At 39.4% G+C, this 18,560-nt stretch overlaps 1 protein-coding gene across 1 annotated transcript in view; it reads right to left on the bottom strand.

Moving 5' to 3' along the window:
- Positions 1-18,295, bottom strand: part of F13b (coagulation factor XIII B chain) — a 53,919-nt gene extending 35,624 nt beyond the window's left edge. Inside the window, exons 1-9 of the mRNA XM_070041894.1 lie at positions 18,157-18,295; positions 12,592-12,792; positions 10,488-10,673; positions 9,746-9,922; positions 8,761-8,937; positions 7,828-8,007; positions 7,563-7,745; positions 6,331-6,513; positions 6,033-6,233 (exon numbers count right to left, since the gene is read on the bottom strand). Coding sequence (XP_069897995.1) covers positions 6,033-6,233; positions 6,331-6,513; positions 7,563-7,745; positions 7,828-8,007; positions 8,761-8,937; positions 9,746-9,922; positions 10,488-10,673; positions 12,592-12,792; positions 18,157-18,232 — 1,564 coding nt within the window. The 5' untranslated portion in view covers positions 18,233-18,295. The remainder of the gene's footprint in view (positions 1-6,032; positions 6,234-6,330; positions 6,514-7,562; positions 7,746-7,827; positions 8,008-8,760; positions 8,938-9,745; positions 9,923-10,487; positions 10,674-12,591; positions 12,793-18,156) is intronic.
- Between the last annotated feature and the right edge of the window lie 265 nt (positions 18,296-18,560).

Here is an 18,560-nt window from a genome sequence, read left to right as displayed (position 1 = left end):
GACTGGGAATTCTCCTACACCTTGGAAGGCCCCTGGGTCAATGTTTGCAGGAATCTAAAAGAAAAATCCTCTGGAGGTGAGTAGAGGGGGTTCAAGTCCCCTGATAAAATGAATTTGAGTCCCACTTGTATATGATGGTGAGATGTCGCCCCATTCACTGAGACATGATTTTGTCTTTGTGGCCACTTGTCTGTCTTGTTTACTTTGGTGTGTTTTCTGTTCTATGTTTTCTGAGGTAGGGAAGTTGTGGGTGAGAGCAGCAGGCTCACTCAGCAGACTCTGGATTCAGCTTGCTGAGTGAGAGCAGCACAGAGTTCTGGTAGGGATGAGCAGGGGGGCCCATTAGTCACCAACTCAGCCTTCAGTTGTTGTCATGTCTTGTTCTGTTTTAGAACTGGTACCAGTATTAAATGTGGGTCCTTGATTTTTGTGTTTATTTGTGTTTTTATTATTTATTTGAACATCTCTGGGGGAATAAAAGTTCCAGCCTACACTAGGTCTGGTCATAGAACTGCTCTGTCCCCCTCCCTGTGGGGCATGGAAGGTTGCTGGACTAGTTTGGTCTTCTTCAAGTCTCAGGCTGCATTTTCTCCTTGTGATGGCTGCCAAAGGGGAGGGTGTAGAAGGCTGTGTGCCTGGTTTGGACTTTTCAGCTGGTCCTGACAATGTAACACTTTGTAAAGTGCTCTTGTCTAAAACTGGGTAAAATCAGACCAGTTTACTTTCAGGTGACCACACACACACACACACACACACACACACACACACACACACACACACACACACACACACACACACACACACACACACACACACACACACACACACACACACACACACACACACACACACACACACACACACAGTCTTCCTCTATTGAAGGTATTCAAAAAGGCCAATTGGTAAAATACCTGGCTAAACAAGCAAGCCCTGGGGGGGGGGGGGGGGGGAAATACGGCCTAGAAAAAGTGCTTTGTTAAAGTCTTGTCTTAAATTTTTGTCATCTGCAAGAGTAAGATTGGGAAAAAAAATCTCTTGCCACTAAATTTTAGAAAACATACATACAACTGATTTTCATTTTTGTGCGCTTTAAGATCTGTGTGTGTGAACATGTTCAGATAAAAATTGTCAGCATGCTGTAACGATTAGGTAAGTTTAAGTTTAAAATTCAAAAGGTTATGAGGTTTGGACATTACCAAAAATTTTTAAAGAAGTTTCACATTGTTTTAAACAGCTTTTTAATGATTCTTTAACTTGAAAATTAGAAAATCTGGTATTTAAAAATCTGGTATTTTAGAATGCATAAGGCTGTTTACACTGTAATCAAGTTATCTGGCTTAACAAAAAGTATTGGCTGTTTGGGATTTAGTTCCCTTGGCTAAAATTTAGGGATAAATACTAGAAATTTAAATGTAAAGGTTTGTTTAACACTGTCAAAGACTTGTTCTGTCTGTCTAAAACAGTGTATTTCATTCAAGGACCAAGGGAAAAGAAAAGGGAAAAACTTAGAGTCCAACAGAAGACCTATGTTTAGGGGTGAAGGGTGAACCCACAGAAGTGCAGCCGGTCATGCATGGTGGGACAGGCCCTGGGGGGAGACCACGCATGGTGGAAGAGGGCAAGCTGGCACAAAGGCAGTTCATCAAACCCTGAAGAGTTGGATTGGGTGTGTGCCCATTCCAAAGGAGGGGCCAAGTGGCCCATCTTTGTCCTGTCCCTTTTCCTTGCAGATAGACACTGGAAAAAAGATGGTAAAAATGAGTGATGTAATGATCTGATTGGTATTACTAAAACTGCCCCTTGAATATATTAAAATTAAAAAGGCCTTTAAAAATGGGTTTAAAAGTTTATTTGTATAATGTGATTTGCTCACAATGACATTCTGCAATTGGATTTTTTTTTTTAAGGCATAAAGGTTAAGTCTAGCTCTTGACACAGTGATGGTGATTGTAATTCTTGCATTAAGGAAAAATTGTCATTTGAGTTAAAAAGTTTTTAATGTGTATCTGTTTTAACACAAGCAGCCAAGAGGCAATGAGTGACATCTAGCCTCAAGATTTCAAGGGATTTTTCAAAATGCAACTGCAAACTAAAGTATAAAATATTAAAACAGATTAATAAGAGGTTTTCAAAAATTAGGAATGGATTTCTGTATATAAAGTTTAAAAGAAAAATTGTTCTTAACACTTGCCTCAAAGTCCAAAAAGGAAAATTTAGGATTACCAAAATAATTGCTTAATTGCTATTTTAGTTTGCTCATATAGGTTTTTTGTACCAGTTCCCAGCAGGCTCACAAAAAGGAGTAAGGATTCTTGCAAGTTTGTCAGATATAACTTTGGCTCTTAATAGGTTACAGGGAAAAGCATGCATAAAAGCTACTTCCATGTTGACCACCTTGTTGCTTTTAAATGGAGTAAAGTGGCCTTTTATAAGACTCATTGATCTGCAAACTGGTTCGAAGCCAGCCCAGGCAGAAAAAGGTCCCTGTGAGACTGTCACCTCTACTCAGCCAGCAGAGTGCTGAAAGAGCAAGCAGTTGCTTTGGGACTCAAAGTGGCAGAGTGCTACTTTTGAGCTGGAAAGCTGAGGGACAGTGCTCAGGCCCTGAGTTCAAGTCCAGTCACCAACTAAGGGAAATGCCAATGAGGCATTTATCCCAGTGTGGAGAAGACACTCCTGGGACAAAAGCAATGGTGGAGCATCCGGAGGTAGTAAGCAACTGCTTGGATGGAAGAAATAATGTCAGATCCTGGAGTCATTTGTGCGTGGCCCTTCAAAAATTGGTCAGAGCCAGGAGGTCATGGGAAGATAGTTTGTAAGCATGCCTAATGTCCATGACTATCTACCTTGTAAGGGACAGGAACTTGCCAGTCCTCTGTGATAGTAGTAGAAAGCTAAAGTTACAAAATGTGGGGGATAGTTTAAATCCCAACCTCTGTATGTGCCCAAAGCCCTAATGGGCAGTAACTTTTTGGGGGGGGGGCGGATCCGGTCGTGGGGTCTGAACTCTGGGCCTGGGTGCTGTCCCTCAGCTCTTCAGCTCAAGGCTAGCATGCTACCACTTGAGCCATAGCACCACTTCTGGCATTTTTTATTATCTGCTTATGTGGTGCTGAGGAATTGAACCCAGGGCCTCATGTATGCAAGGCAAATGCTCTACCACTGAGCTATCTTCCCAGTCCTGGCAGTAACTTTTGAGCTGACACCAGCTACATAAAATTCATCTGTTCAGGAAAAAAGTTTGTAAACCTGAGAGTGTGTCCCTATTGATATCTGCCTGAAGGCCTGCATTGGTAACTTAGGCATTATTAGGGTCACTAGAGATCACATTCCTAAGCCATCCAGAAAGATGTTTTTGCAAATCAGAGTGCTAAACAAGCTACATGCTGTAGCTGGAGAAAAGTTCTGTGCATTTGTCAAAAGTTAAAATATTGTTCTTAATGACATCTAACCCTGGTAACCTCTATGTAAAATAGGCTAAGGTTATGGGTTCCCAGCTAGGTAGGATCAATGTCCCTGAAGTCAGCTTGAAGAAGTTACAGAAGATGGACTTTCACCCATCAACCCCCTTTTAAGATCAAGAGTCCAGAGTCCATTTTGGAAAAATGAGGTAAAATAGATAAAATATTTTTTAAAAGGCGTAAGAATAGTGTTAACAGGTATGCAAGAATGGAGACTATCTGTCGGAGATGGTTTCAAGACCAAGCCTTCTGTGCCTGTTTACAAAAAATATCTGGTTACCTGCTTTCACTATATTTGATGTCAGTATAACTTGTGGAGGAGATGGGGAAAAACAAGTCATTTAAGGATACAGGTGGACCTGTTGCAACAATGAGAAGCACAAGTTGTCATGTCGAAAACGAGCTTTACAATGTTGGTGGGGGGGAAGGATTGGTACTGGGGGGGAGGGGGGAGGCTGGGAAGGGAGGTGAAGGGTAAACAAAGGAGGAGGCTGCAATGCTCAGTAAGAAATGTACGCATTATCCTGCCCATGTAATTGTAACCCCTCTGTACAGTATGTTCACAAATAAAATAAAATAAATTTTAAAAAAATATCTGGATAGTAAAAAAAAAAAAAAAAAAAAGTTGTCATCTTGGTAAATTGTCCTGGGCTTAAACAGTCTTAAAAACCATGGTTTCCCGTATTTGCAATAACTAGTATATGTCTGAGTCAAGCAGAAAAGGTCAGATAAGTTGATGTTAGGGGAATGAACCCCAAGATAAGTATTCAATTTTTTTTTGTTTTTTTTTCCTTTCATGCAATTGTTTCTAACATATTTATAAGATGATTTCTATGTTGCTTTGTATGTCCCTCCCACACGGTATAACCCATGCTTTCACTATATTTGATGTTGGTATAATTTGTGAAAGGGAAGGGAAAAAACAAATCGTTTAACTAGGGATACAGGTGGACCCATTGCAACAATGAGATGTACAAGTCGTTATGTCGAGAAATGAACTGTACAACTTTGGTGGGGGGAGGATTGGGTGGGGAGGCGGGGGGAGTATGGGAAGGGATGGGAAGGGGAAACAAAGAGGAGGAAACAATGCTTGATAAGAAATGTACTCGTTATCTTGCCCATGTAATTGTAACTCCTCTGCACGGTATTCTCACAATTTTTAAAAAAATAAAAAAAAACAAACAAACAATGGGGCCACAGCCTGCCAAGCTTATGTAACCAGTCTGTGTAGGAATTTGCAGCCCAGCATGAGGTGTGACAGACCCTTGGAGCCACTGAGAGACCCTGCTGTTGCTACTGCACACCCTAATGGGTAAAGTTCAATGACAGTCTGACAGTTATCTGGAGGAAATAGACATTGTCAGCCGGACCACCTCCACCGTGGAAAAAGTAGACTCAACTTCTGCCTGATTCCATCACCTGAGACTGCTTCCTAGTGGAAAACTGCTTTGAGTCTGCTAAAAATTGGACAGTTTTAAATTCAAGCCATAAAGAAACTCAGGAAAAGAAAAGGGTAGTAAAGAAAGCCTTGGGAAAGGAATTGGGGAAAAAATGATCTCTGGATAAGAAAGGATTTGAAAAGGAAGGATTGTCTTATCAGACTGAAAAAGGGAAGAAGATAAACCCCAGAAAGTTTAAGTATGTAGCAAATGGTACACGTATGTCTTAAAATTGGAGCAGTAAAAATGCTGGTCCTTCGGACTCAATGTACAAGAGGATATAGAATTGGCAGAAGAATCAAGGAATTGACTCATTTTCAAAGACAAGGGGGGGATGTTGGGACCCCATCTTAATGTCAGGACCCAGTGAGCCTATGTGACTCCACCCTGGTTAAATATCCATCTTGTTGTTTACGAGTTTAGGAAAAATGTGGAATGCAAGTCTCTGATAACAGAGCCCAGAGGCCAGGTGGACAAGTCCAATTAGTAACAGCACATATGTAACACCCGCCCACCAAGGAATGCAAACCTCACTTCCTCCCACTCCCAATGCCCCCCACTGTCCCCCATCCCTCCCAAACCCGCATGCCCAAACTGACCAAAGTGGTAGGCTAGTTTAAACAACTGCGTAGGGATAAGTTGTAGCCTCATTGGTCACCTGTGTGTGGCCCCCACATAACGGTGCGATTTTGTGCAAGTGTTGCAATGCTATGGGCCACCTGTGTATGGCCAGCCTACCTGCATGCCTGTTCCCTATAAAAATTAGCCTGGGCAGTTGAGCGGGGTTCGCTCTCTGCCGAATTGGCCCTGACAAGTCAGTCTGTTTCTAGATGCTTGGTGCAAAATATAGCTTTGTCTGACTTTCACTTTGTTTCAGTCTCGTTCCTTTGATGATAGACCCCAATATTGGGAGACCACCCCCAAACTACCTAAAGATAATGGAAACTAAAATAAAAGAGAAAATGAGTCATTGAAGTTCAAATTCATCCTATGTAAGTATATGTGTTGGCTCAACTTTGGCAGTTGGCTCAATCCCAATTTACAAATTACCAGCTGAAGGCAAGGAATTATTTAGTCACCATATACATTTCCAGCCAAGGAGGTTAATGGTCTACAGGCACCATCGTGTTACCTTTTCTAATGCAGAAGGGGTACTTCACCTCCCCTCTGTGGCACTTCACAGAGAGTTCAGAGGGCAAGGTGGATGGAGACAGGCCATAGCCCTCCTTACACTTGAATTCTATCAAATCTCCATGGAAGATTTTCCCTTCAGGTTTCCACTTCATCTCAATGTTGTTCTTGGTCATGTCGTCTTCACTCAGGACGCATGGCTCTGAAAAAAACAAATGATTTCTATGGTATGAATCAGGATGGGAATAGCACAGGAAAGGACAGACATCACAGTGGCCAATCAGACATTCCCCACTTACCCATGCAAACAGGGGGAGATGACCAAACTCCTTTTTCACAATAGGACGTTTTGGACCCATTCAATAGGTAATATTCATTGCACCTGTACTCCACTGATGACCCAAGTGTGTAACTTGCCTGCACTCCACCAACAACAGCCCCATTTGTGATATTAGGTGGAGGCCCACAGTTCTCAGTTTGTTCTAAGAAAAAAGGTGTTTCAAAATTAATATGAATTTATATCAATACCATGATACAATCCACTCACCTAAATTACCATACCTCAATTTCAGAAATATCTAATTTAGGACGGACAATTGGTTTCTAAATTCATGGCTGTCTATAATTACTTTTCTGCTAAATGAAAAATATGTTACACTCAAGTAGGTTTTTTTTAATAAAGCAATAATAAATAGTGAGAGAAATGATTCCTCTTTTATCTCTTTTCTTTTTTGCAGAGGAATTGTGGTACAGATCTTAAAATATTCGCACAGGGAGGGAAGTGATATTCTTCAGCTAAAAGACCTGATTTCAGTCCCATACTGGTCTCTGGGTTTGGCTCCTATTATTTTCTTCCTTCTCTCTGCTTTTCATCTCAGTTCTCAATCAACCCATGGATTAAATATCTACTGTTTTTTTTAAATCTTTGTTTCTCTTTAGAACCTTTCTCCTCCTCTACTTATTCAGCATTCTCCTTAGATTTTGCCATATGTTCAATATCTGATCCAGAAATGGGAAGCAAGGCAGGCTGGGTAGCACCCAGGGGTGATGGTTCAGCTTGGTGATAACCTCCAATCAAACACAAGAGCAGGGACAGGGCTCAGAAGGACATGATATTCACAATGGCCAGACACAGAAATACTGTCTGCTACAATCCGCCAAGGTCATGACCAGAGTGCTGTGCATTCATGTTGTAAGTCAGGAGAAGGAAGGAGGAACAAAGCCATGGAGTGCCCTTTTCTTGTTCTCTAAAAAAGCATTCTTACTCTGGTGAGTCCTTCAATGCTCAAAGGCCTTTGCTTTCACACAGGTCATGTGACAGCATGAATCTATTTTAAACCTCTGTTGGCTTCACACATTGTTGACCCTGACCTCACTTCTAGATTGTCCCAGGGTCACAAATACATGGTAGTAGCAATGTGCTTCTAGGTTATAAACAGTGGTCTGTGCCTATGCGCATGTAGCTAAACAAGTAGAATGGAAAATCATGCCCTCCAGGTTTATCTGTTGATAGTAATGGTAGCATACGCACTGACACACTCTGGGGGAGATGACCACTGTCCATGATGACACTCTATCTCCTTTGGCCCTCGGAGTTGGTATCCCGTTTCACAGCGGTACTCCACTTTATCCTCATGGGAATAAGCCCTGGAATTTTGGATTGGTGCGCCATTCTGGATGCTGGGTGGTTGCTCACAGGATATACTCTTCTTTTCTGGAAAGACAGAAAGCCAGAGCATCCCCTTAGCTATAGAGCAGACAGTGCTACAGGGAAAGATAATCAAGACATTACCCACCAACACATTTAGGGGGCTCCGTCCATTTTCCATGTTCACAGTGCATTTCTGCTGGCCCCTGGAGCTCAAAATTCAGTTTACATTCTATGCGAACTATTTCTCCCTGACGGTAAGTTTGGGAATAACTTTGATTTTTTGAATTTAGAGGCACAGGTGGAGGGGGACATCGATTTCTTCTTCCTTACAAAAAAACAGCAGCCTATTTAGTCATACAATTACAAACTATAATGAAGATTCAGCAAGAATGTATGATCCAGACCCATAGAAAATGGTGGCACACAGAGTATAGGACTGCCCCCACCCCACATCCACCTCCCTATGTCAATGAGTAGAAACAATGGCTTGCTCTTACACACACACACACACACACACACACACACACACACACACACACACACACACACACACACACATACACACACACAAGACTATGGATCAGTGTATGATTGATTATGCAAATACAACTTTCCAGCATAAATTTGTAAAAGTATTCTTGCTGTTAGGCCCTTTCCAGTTTTTGAAGAAGCCAGGCATTCTATTGGGTGCTTCAAAAGGGAGCTGTATGCATGTGTTGTGTGTGAGTATGTCTGTGTGTGTGACTAAAATTCACATCAGTCATGTGGCTGATTAAGAAAGTGTTACTTCAAGGCTGAGAGTGGTCAGGCAATTCCCAGTGAAAAAAATTATTTATTATAATAAAAGACTTTATAATATAGATTTTAAAGTACTACAAAGCTTAAAATGTTTTAAATGCAATATCTAAAGATGGCTGAAATATAGGAATGTTTTCAAAGACAACATTTGATTTTAAAAAGCAGCACAAGAGCTAGAGATTTGTCAGCACAGACATATTTTTTTCCACAGCTCATAAAAATTAAAGCTCACTGAGTGAGGAGACATCCCTTTTCTAGATATGACATTTAAACATTTTACCTTCACAAAAAGGAGACTCTGGGTACCACCCAAATGTATAGCACTGAATCAAATCAGATCCACTTAGATAGTAATTTTCATGACAGAAAAACTGAACTACATCTCCTTCCTCATAGGTTTGCTTCACAGGATAAAAATAGCCATTTTCTATTAATCTTAGAGTGGGACACATTGATCCTAAAAAAAAAAAAGAAAGAATAGAGAAAAATGCAAAATCATGTTTGTTTTTCCAGCTGGGACAAAAATTTACTGACTTCTTTCTATATCTGGAACAAACACTACTGATTTGCTTTAGTCTGTTTTTAATTCATAAAAACACACTGCAACTATATAAGAAATAAACATATAGAACCTCAACAAAATCTGTGGGTTGTTGTGGGGGGAGGGAAAGGAGGAGAAAAATGAGGGAAGGGGTAACAAGTTTGACAAGAAATGTACTCACTCGCTTACTTATGTAACTGTACATCACCTTGACAATAAAATAAAAGCTGTGGCTCAATAGAGGATAGAAGAGAGCAAAGAGAATAGCTCTGTTGCGGGGTAAGGGGATACAGACACCAAGAAGGGACTGTGCTAAAGAGAGCAAAATAAACAGTCAAATTTTTTGTATGAAAATGGTACAGTGAAACCTGTTCAAATTATATTAGGAAAAGGGAAGAAGCTAAGAGAAAGAAATAGAGGGGGCTGAATTGGCCATTTTCATCCTGCGAAGCAAACCTATGAAGAAGGAGATATAGTTCAGCTTTTCTGCCGTGAAAATTATTCTGATTTTATTCAGATTAATTGGCTGGAATATATTGTACATATGCATGGAAATCTCACAATGAAATCTCCCCTTGTACAGGTCATGTATGATCATCAGAATTGAGAGATTTAAATGATCAAAGCCTACCACTAGGTTAACATATAACTATATACCTATTCTCATGATAATTTATATGCACTTCAGGAGGAGATGGATCTCTCTGTGTGGAGGAGGACTTACGAGTGCATTGTGGGGTGAGCGCCCATCCATTTGGGAGGCATTCTACCTCTTCTGCCTGTTTTCCTCCAGCAGTGTAGAAACCAGCAGCACATTCGTACAGCACTTTGTCCTTCACGTTGAATGTTTTCTGGGTTGTGTAATAATTTCCATTATGCAATTCAGGGGACAAACACGTTTCTAAAAAGAGGTGAGTTGTTCATCTTATAAATGTCATCAGTAACATAGAGTATTAAAAAGAAATCTTAAGATGAATTTTTTAATAAACGGCAAAATCAAGTCTCAGTAAAGTCGTAACATAGTCCACATTTGCCTTTGCCTCTTTAGCCTGTCACGCCCTTTCTTCTTCACATTCAGGTCCCCTGTACTGACCAAAAGCCACAACTCAAATGAAGTCCCATGACACAACAACTTGTCTATCACCTTCCATCCATGGATTTTTACCATCTCAACAATTTACCACATGTTAACAAGTGATTCTTTAACAAAGAATAATTGCTACCTACATAGTGAAGGGAAGGCTTATTAATAATTTTATTTTATTCCATTTCAAGCTTTCCTTATTAGGCCATAGAAAATTGCTGGAGAGGGGAAAAACAACTAGCATCAACTTCCCATATTTGCAGACTTCATGAAAAATGACGTATATGAAATAAAAATCCCGATCTGTGAAATAGAGTGCTAGCTTCAAAAAAAAAAAAAATCTACTTTCTTCAGTGCTAAGAAATGATCCTTACACACATACCATGTTCCTTCCTACAAGCTGGGAGAGAAGACCACCCATGAGCAAGACATCGAACCTCTTCTACATGCTTCCCGCCTGTGGTTTTGTATCCTGCAGCACAGCTATAATGCATAGTATCGCCAATTTTGTATAATACTTTCACATCAGAAATGTAACCATTACTCAGTTCAGGCTTAGAGCATTTTCCTGTAGGGGGGAAAAAATTCTTTAACATAATGACAAAATTTAACTTGTATTTTACTATGTGGTAAAGTTAAGACAAAGGTATAAATCATAGTAACCATAGCTGGAATTTGAAAGAGACATAAATTCTTTGAGTCTACAGTTCTTTGATTTAATTTCAGGAATATCTTAGCGCATGCTGCATAAAATTTCTTTGGAAATGGCTTCCATTTGATATTGACTTGTTTTGTATTTACAAATTTCAGTTTTTGTAGTCATTCCTACCCTTAACCCAGCTTCTTTCAGAAAATACATCTTTCTCTGTCACTTATGATGAAACAAGGGATTTTTGGCACTTACTTTCTGATGAGTAATAATCTATTGTGTTTGAGAAAGCAACAGAAACATATACCTAGTTAAAAGATGTCCTTCAAATGCCATTTCTTAATATGAAAAATTTGTTCATTCATGCTTTCGGCCAATATTTTGGAATCACCTACCTCCACAATACTCAGTTCTCAGCCCTTGTCAACTGTGATTAAAATTTACTCCTCAAAGCCTTTGAGAGTACCGTTATTTTAGTCAACACTTGTAACATAAATGTGCTAATGAAATCAGCATTCTATACAGTTCTATGTGTGTGTGTATATGTGCGCCACTATGTACTGATTCTGGGGCTTGAACTCAGGGCCTGGGCACTGTCCCTGAGTTTTTCATTCAAGACTAGTGTTCCATCACTAGAGACTCAGTTCCACTTCTAGCTTTTTTGCTGGTTAAGGAGATAAGAATCTCAAAGACCTGGCTTTGGGCTGCCATCCCCAGATCTCAGACACCTGAGTAACTAGAGTTATGTGCATGAACCACCATACTCAGCTGGTGCTCTATAATTTTTATTACATGTATTATTAGATTTCTTAACAAACCATTTTGGAAGAATTAAGAGGCTTGTCCAAGGGTTAACGTTACTTTACACACGTTTAGTACTTGCTGTGTGGCACTCTACCTCACTGAAGCAATGTTAACCAGCATTATGGATGAGGAATGCCAATCCGGAATGCGTACGTCTGGTCTTCAGTGGAGAAGCTAGGCTCACATGCTGTCCGTCTGACTGTCATTACACTATCCTCTTTAACATTCTATCTCCACAGATAGTTAATATCTCTGTGTTCTAGATATCAGTGAGCTTTATTTATAAAAGTTAATCTCTGTTCTATGTTAAGAAAAAAAATGAATGCAATGCCTAAATTATGGTCTGTCTTAAAGTCATGGGATGACTATGTATTTTTCTAAAGAATAAACACTCATGGAGTATGAATGTTTAGGTCACTATCCTGAACAGACTGTTTAACAGACTATATGGACCACACTTTGTACTAGGCACAACTTCTCATTAGAGAAGTCTTAGCTCAACAGCATTCAGGTGACACAGAGAAAGCTGAGTAACACTGTCATTACACCATGACTTGACCTGAACTAAGAAGCAAACCAAAGACGACTCTTTCTCACAAATTTGAACCCAAAATTTAGGAAAAGACAATTTTCCACCAATAGTAGAAGGGAAGTTGGCATACAAAGGACTGAGGAGTTTGCAAGCAATGAAACACTGGATGACAAGCTTGTCCTGGCGGAGGCCAGCGTCTTGAACATTATCTGGCTTCCTACACAAAATAACGCATAGAAGCAATCCCTCATCGCTTGAAATGACTCAAATGCATCTCCTGTCACTTACAATGAAAAAAAGAAAAGAAAGTTATTATTCTCCGTCCCTTCACAAGGATACAGAATTTACAGAATTTCAGATTTTCCAAAAAATACTTTATTGGCTGATTTTATCCTCCAAAGGTATTAATCATTTTCTATGTTTCATAGACATTAGTCAGCTCCTTGAACAGACCACTGCATTGGGTACTGCAGCATCTTGAGGGCAAAGCATGCAACTTACGGATGCACCTTGGCGCTGGGTTCCAGCCTTCTGTTGTACATTTGGTTTTCGCTTTTTGTTTTCCAAGTTCAGTTGTATAGCCAGCCAAGCAGTAGAAAGACAACCTTTTGTGTAGGCGCATCGGAAAGTAAAAGTTTTTAAAAGTGTAATAATACTGGGCAAGCATTCCATTTTCCACAATTGGAAAATCGCAGTGTCCCTCTGAAATGAATAAAATGGAAGCTGAAAACAGAAAAAAACTAATCTAGAACCATGAAAGCAATGGCATATTTTTATTTCCAGTCAACTTATACTTAATTGATTACCTAAACTTCTTAAAGTGGTGTCACAACACTCCAAGAAGCCCCCATCCAATTTCCCCCATCATGATTGGCTAGCATCTCTAAACAACTCTGCTACTCCGGGTAAGACTGAAGGCGTTTCTAGCTTTGTACTCTAGTGCAGAACGTACTACCTCAGACACACTGTAAAAGGCACATATGTATTTTAAACTTTTTTTTTATTGTGAAGATACCGTACAGAGGGGTTACAATTACATGGGCAAGACAATTACATGGGCAAGATAACGAGTACAATTCTTATCGAGCATTGTTGCCTCCTCTTTGTTTACTTTCTAGTAGTCAAATTAATAAAAGAAAAAATGGGCAGTTGGGATCCACTCTAATAATATACTTCATTTGATTCAATATATTAAAATATTATACATTTTTTATTCTTCCCTTCTTCCTTAAAATCTAGGGGGAACCAGGCCCTGAGGCTCGCATCTGTCATCTCAGCTGTGCAGGAAGCACATATAAGAGAATCTTGATCCAAGATGGCCTAGGTATAAACTTGAGATGCTAGTTGAAATACAATGAAAAGTGGAAAGGATTAGGGGAAGATGATCAACTGCTGAGCAATGGCAAGTGCAAGACTGTAAGTTAAAACTCTAGTACCATAAAAATACATCTATACATGTATGTGTAAATAGAGATTTTATACTAATAATACCTATTTATATTTTTTAGTCTGATATGGAATATCAGACAAGTGATAACAACAAGTGATTTGAACAAGAACAATCATGATAGTTAAATGGTCAGAAATCATATTCAACCTTAGTCATCAGGGATATATACATTTAAATACCACACATTAGGAATGAAAATCTACTAAAGCTGCTGAAATGAGGACAACAGTAGCTCTTAATGATAAGTGAAGATCGTGAAAAGAGAAGACCTCACACTACTAAAATCAGAACATAAATTGGTACAATGAGAAAATACACCAGTAATATTTATTAAAGCAGAATATGAACTCCAAGACATGGACACAAGAGGTTTTTCTTTGTTGTTGTTTTTTTTAAATGAACTATGTGATTCTTTTTTCTTTTGTGCTTTCCCCCCTATGGATTATCCTGTCACTGTATTTGATTTTGGTGCCCTTAGTATTGTATGTACGTTTATCTGAATTAGGGAAGGGAAGGGGAACAAAAAAAAAAGGTAAGACAAAGGACAAAGGGGAAACCAATGCAACAGCGACAATCACAAGACAATATGCAGGAAATGATCTATGCAACTTGGGGGGAGGTTGGGAGGGAGAGAAAGAGGGAGAAAAATGAGGGAGGAGTGACAAGTTCAACAAGAAATGTACTCACTGCCTCATTTACCTAACTATAACGTCTATGTACATCATTTTGACAATAAAACTAAAATTTTAATTTAAAAAGCTGAATATGTACCTTATGTTATCCAACAGAAACACATATTAATTAGCACAACCTTCATACTACTGCTATTCATATGCTCCCCTAAATTGGAAGTAGTCTAAGTGTCCTTTAATGACAGAAAAACACAGATAGCATTTAGACTGGGGACATAATGGAATACTTCAGAAGAGCACACATGTGTGTGTGATGAACAGGTTATCAAATGGAAGAAGCTAGAAACATGGGTCATCTAGCTTTTACAAAGAACAAACTAACTCCTGGGAAAAGAGGTCTTCCTGTAGTGCCTTAGAGAAGACATTTAGAAGGTTTCAGGGGGTGCTCTTCATGTTCTGTATCTTGAGCTGGGGGCACGGGGAGCATCAGATTGGATACGCCTATATAAAACTACATGATTTTTCTATTTTTCTGTATTACAGGTATCTATTTTACAAATCTGTTTTCATGTTAGCAATCTTGAAATAATAAAGATGCTGAAGAGAAAGTTACTTTGGACAGTCTCTAGGAGTTGTGTTGACAAATAAGAGTCCTTGGTAGAAGAAAGCTGGAGTCAGTGAGATCACATGGCTTTACCAGAGTCTAACCTCATGCCGCCCTGACCTGTAAAATGATAATAGTATCAGCCAAGGCTGGAGAAAACGTGCGTCAAAAATGAGCAGCATACAACTGCCAGTGTTTAAGTGGAGAAGCAGAAGGCATGTACAGGACAGTCCCCATCCCGAGAACTCTTACCACTTTCCATACCCAAGAAATTCACAAAGGAAACCCTGCAACAATGCCATGGAAGATGAATGTACCGGGTTGTCCCGAAGCTGCGGCTGCTGGGTAAAGTGGGACAGCAAATGGGTGTTCAGTCCTAGGTGTGGCTTCAAAGCCTCTGCCTTGGGGCAGGCCCTTCCCTCCACAGGAGCACATTACATTACTGGAAAGGTAGGTGACATACCTTGAAAAACACACATTCAGGAGAAAAATTAATAGGAAATAGAAGGATCTTAGACACAGTGAAAGAGAATTCCCAAGCCGGACAATAAATATCAGATAAAGCAAGTTTAACCCACAGGTGGAGAATTTCAAAGACCAGAGATAAGGGAGGCTATAAAGATAACAGATACATAGTACATGAAAACAGAATGCTTAATGTATATCGCGTCTTCAGTATGGAAAACATTAGAACAGAATGGGTTTGGCCAAAAAATAATCAGCACAGCAAAATATACTCATATACAAATAGTATATAAATATAATCTTACAATTCCTACTTTAGGACAGAAAGAGACCATCACGCACATTTCTTGAGGTCCTATCACACTGTACGATTCAGAGGTACAGGAAAAAGACAGGAAATAGAAGGCAAAAGTTAACAAGTTTGATTGTATCAGAATTAAGGATTTTTTTCTATGACAATCATTATCTATAAAACACACACATAATATTTTGAAATGAGAAATTTGCAATGTCTAAAATGGACAAGTCAAAACTTGGTGTCCAGAGTTCCCACAAAGCAGATATCAAGAGATATAAAGCAAAGGCAAAAAGTAAATGAGGAAATCATAGAAGTCTCAACAAATATATAAGGAGATGTAGTAACTTACTACCATACAGAGAATTTCAGTCTATAAAAATGAGACACTAGACAGCCCCATGCCTATAATCCTATCTACTCTGGAGGATGAGATCTGAGGATCACATTTCAAAGCCAGCTCAGGAAGAAAAGACCGTGAGACTCCTACCTCTAGCAAAAAGCCACAAGCAGAGCTTTGGCTCAAGTGGTAGAGTGCCAACCTTGAATGAAAAAGCTAAGAGACAGTACCTAGACCCCAAGTTCAAGCCCCAGAACAGTCACAAAAAGTGAGATTCTACTTTATGAATCGCTTGTCAAGTAGCATGGAAGTAGACAATATGGAGTGCTGGTAAGGAGGCTGGGAAGTGCGGACCGCAGCCTCTTTTGAAGTTAACATAGATTGTATTGCACACAGCCGTTCTGCAAGGCACCTGTCACCATACACTCCGGGCAACCAAGTCCAAACGTGACACAGCATTCCCACCTTTGACTGAAAAAATTCTCACAGGGAGACAAAGTGATGATTATATCACTTTCAGAAGAGCAGATGAGTAAAATATATGAAATACTATGCAGCAATTAAAGGCAACAAAGTAGGAAAATAGAAAAGTGGAAATATATTGAATAACATCAAGTACAATGAAACAATAAGTTAAAATCTACAGTATGTTCTCATTCATGTGAATATAAACACTGTGGACAAAACAAGACACGTACAAAAACACCTGCATGGGTAACATATGAAAACACTGCAGTGGGAGCAGTGGAATTTAAGATGAGGAATAAAGAAAGGAATTGTATGAATAAAGCGAACCAAAGGCTTTCCCTAGCCAGGTCTGATTACACATCAGGAAATGATTTTTGGTGTTTGTAATTTTGTTTTGCCAGTACCTGAGTTTTAACTCAACTTTGAACACTTTTTTTTGGGGGGGGAGGGGGTCCAGTCATGGGGCCTGAACTCTGGGCCTGGCACTGTCCCTCAGCTCTTCAGCTCAAGGCTAGCGCTCTACCACCTGAGCCACAGAGCCACTTCCGGCTTTTTTCTTTTTGCTTATGTGGTGCTGAGGAATCAAACCCAGGGCCTCATGCTGCAAGGCAAGCACTCTACCACTTAGCCACCTTCCCAGCCCAACTTCAGGAAATGAGAGGCACAGTTCTGGGCCCCGAGGTTCTCAATGGTGGCTAGGGAGATCAGTGTGAGTGTCTATGAGCAGCTCACTTGTTTTGCTTGTGTGGAATGAAATTATACCCACGTAATAAAAAATTAGCTAGAATAGTTCAAAGTCATCTTAATATAGACAAATATGTCCATTGGTATTTCCCTATTTAGACAGAAAAATAACAAAAATGTTCCTCGGGTATAAATTTTCCCTTTATAGACTTAAACACAGCAAATGAGACAAGTTTTGGTTCACTCTCATAAGGACTGCAGACATTTTGGGTGGAAAATTGGTAATATATATTCAACTAAAAGGCAATTCTAACTTATCGGCTATTTTAGATCAAAACATTCTGTAAGGTGTCCCTTTGGGAAAAGGCTCTGGCTCGGTTTCCTGCCTCCTCTTGTACATATTTCATCTTGCAGGGTGCTAAGAGACTGCTCTGTGCAGATCCCTAAGTCCTCCATCTAATTACACTGGTAACCTTCCCAATGACATACACCAACACCCTGCTGGCCTTCCATTCTCACTCCCACCTTACACACTAGGAACTCTGCCTCTACAGATTTCTAGTCATTAGGAAAGCCACAGGTATTGATTTGTCCGGACAGTTCTTATTCATGTTGCCCAGACAGAATTGTTAATAGATCACATTTCTCACTCAAAAGTGTTCAATGAATAAATCACTAAGATAAAGAGTCTCAGTATCAAAGGGAGAAAATCTTCTGATGTATAGCTCTCTTTCCTTCTGAACAGAGAACTAAAATCATACTTGTTTTGTTAATGTGAAGAGTGGATTTTTCCATAAAGTTCTAAAGTTTAAAAAATGTGATTTTGAAACTAACACGTTATAAACCAGACACCCTTTAAAGTATTTTAGATCCTGGTTTCCGGTATCTCCAATCTTAGAGAAATAAGCAGATTTTGTTGTGTTTTTCTAAGTTATGCAACTATTATAAGAACATTACACTAAATCTTCCCACAGGAAAAAAAAAGGTTTCCTACACTTATATATACACATAACAAGTTATATTATAAAATGCTTGCTATACAATTGACACACCAAAATGAAAGATTAGATCACAATTCAAGGTGCAAGAATCAACATTAGAATACAGACTACTAAGAATTAATTTTACCTTCTGCACAGATTTCTCCCGAGATCATTAATATAATAACAAAAACCAAATCTTCCCACCTCATCTTCAGTGGCATGTTTCACAAAGATTTGAACAACTCCAAAGCACCCAGTGGCTTGTCATCATGTGCACAATACTTCTCCTGAAGAAAAAGTTAATAATTTACAACATCTGTCTAAGTCCCTTTGGAACAGGCCTCATATTGCACTTAAAATATTTTCCAATAGTGTCAAAATAATACAGCTGTAGGAATGGATGTTGCTTTCATACCCTGGTCAGACAAGAATAGGCTAGTCAACATGGGTAGCAGTAGCAGAGCACATATAATTCATACAGGCTGCATAAAAAATAAGGGGTATTTTCAACCCAGATTCCCAAACATAAGTTCATAGAGCGAAGTTCAC

This window comes from Dipodomys merriami, unplaced genomic scaffold (assembly GCF_024711535.1).
Source record: "Dipodomys merriami isolate MVZ:Mamm:240054 unplaced genomic scaffold, mDipMer1.0.p SCAF_31, whole genome shotgun sequence".
NCBI classification, from domain to species: domain Eukaryota; kingdom Metazoa; phylum Chordata; class Mammalia; order Rodentia; family Heteromyidae; genus Dipodomys; species Dipodomys merriami.
This window is presented reverse-complemented; position numbering and strand designations above follow the sequence as displayed.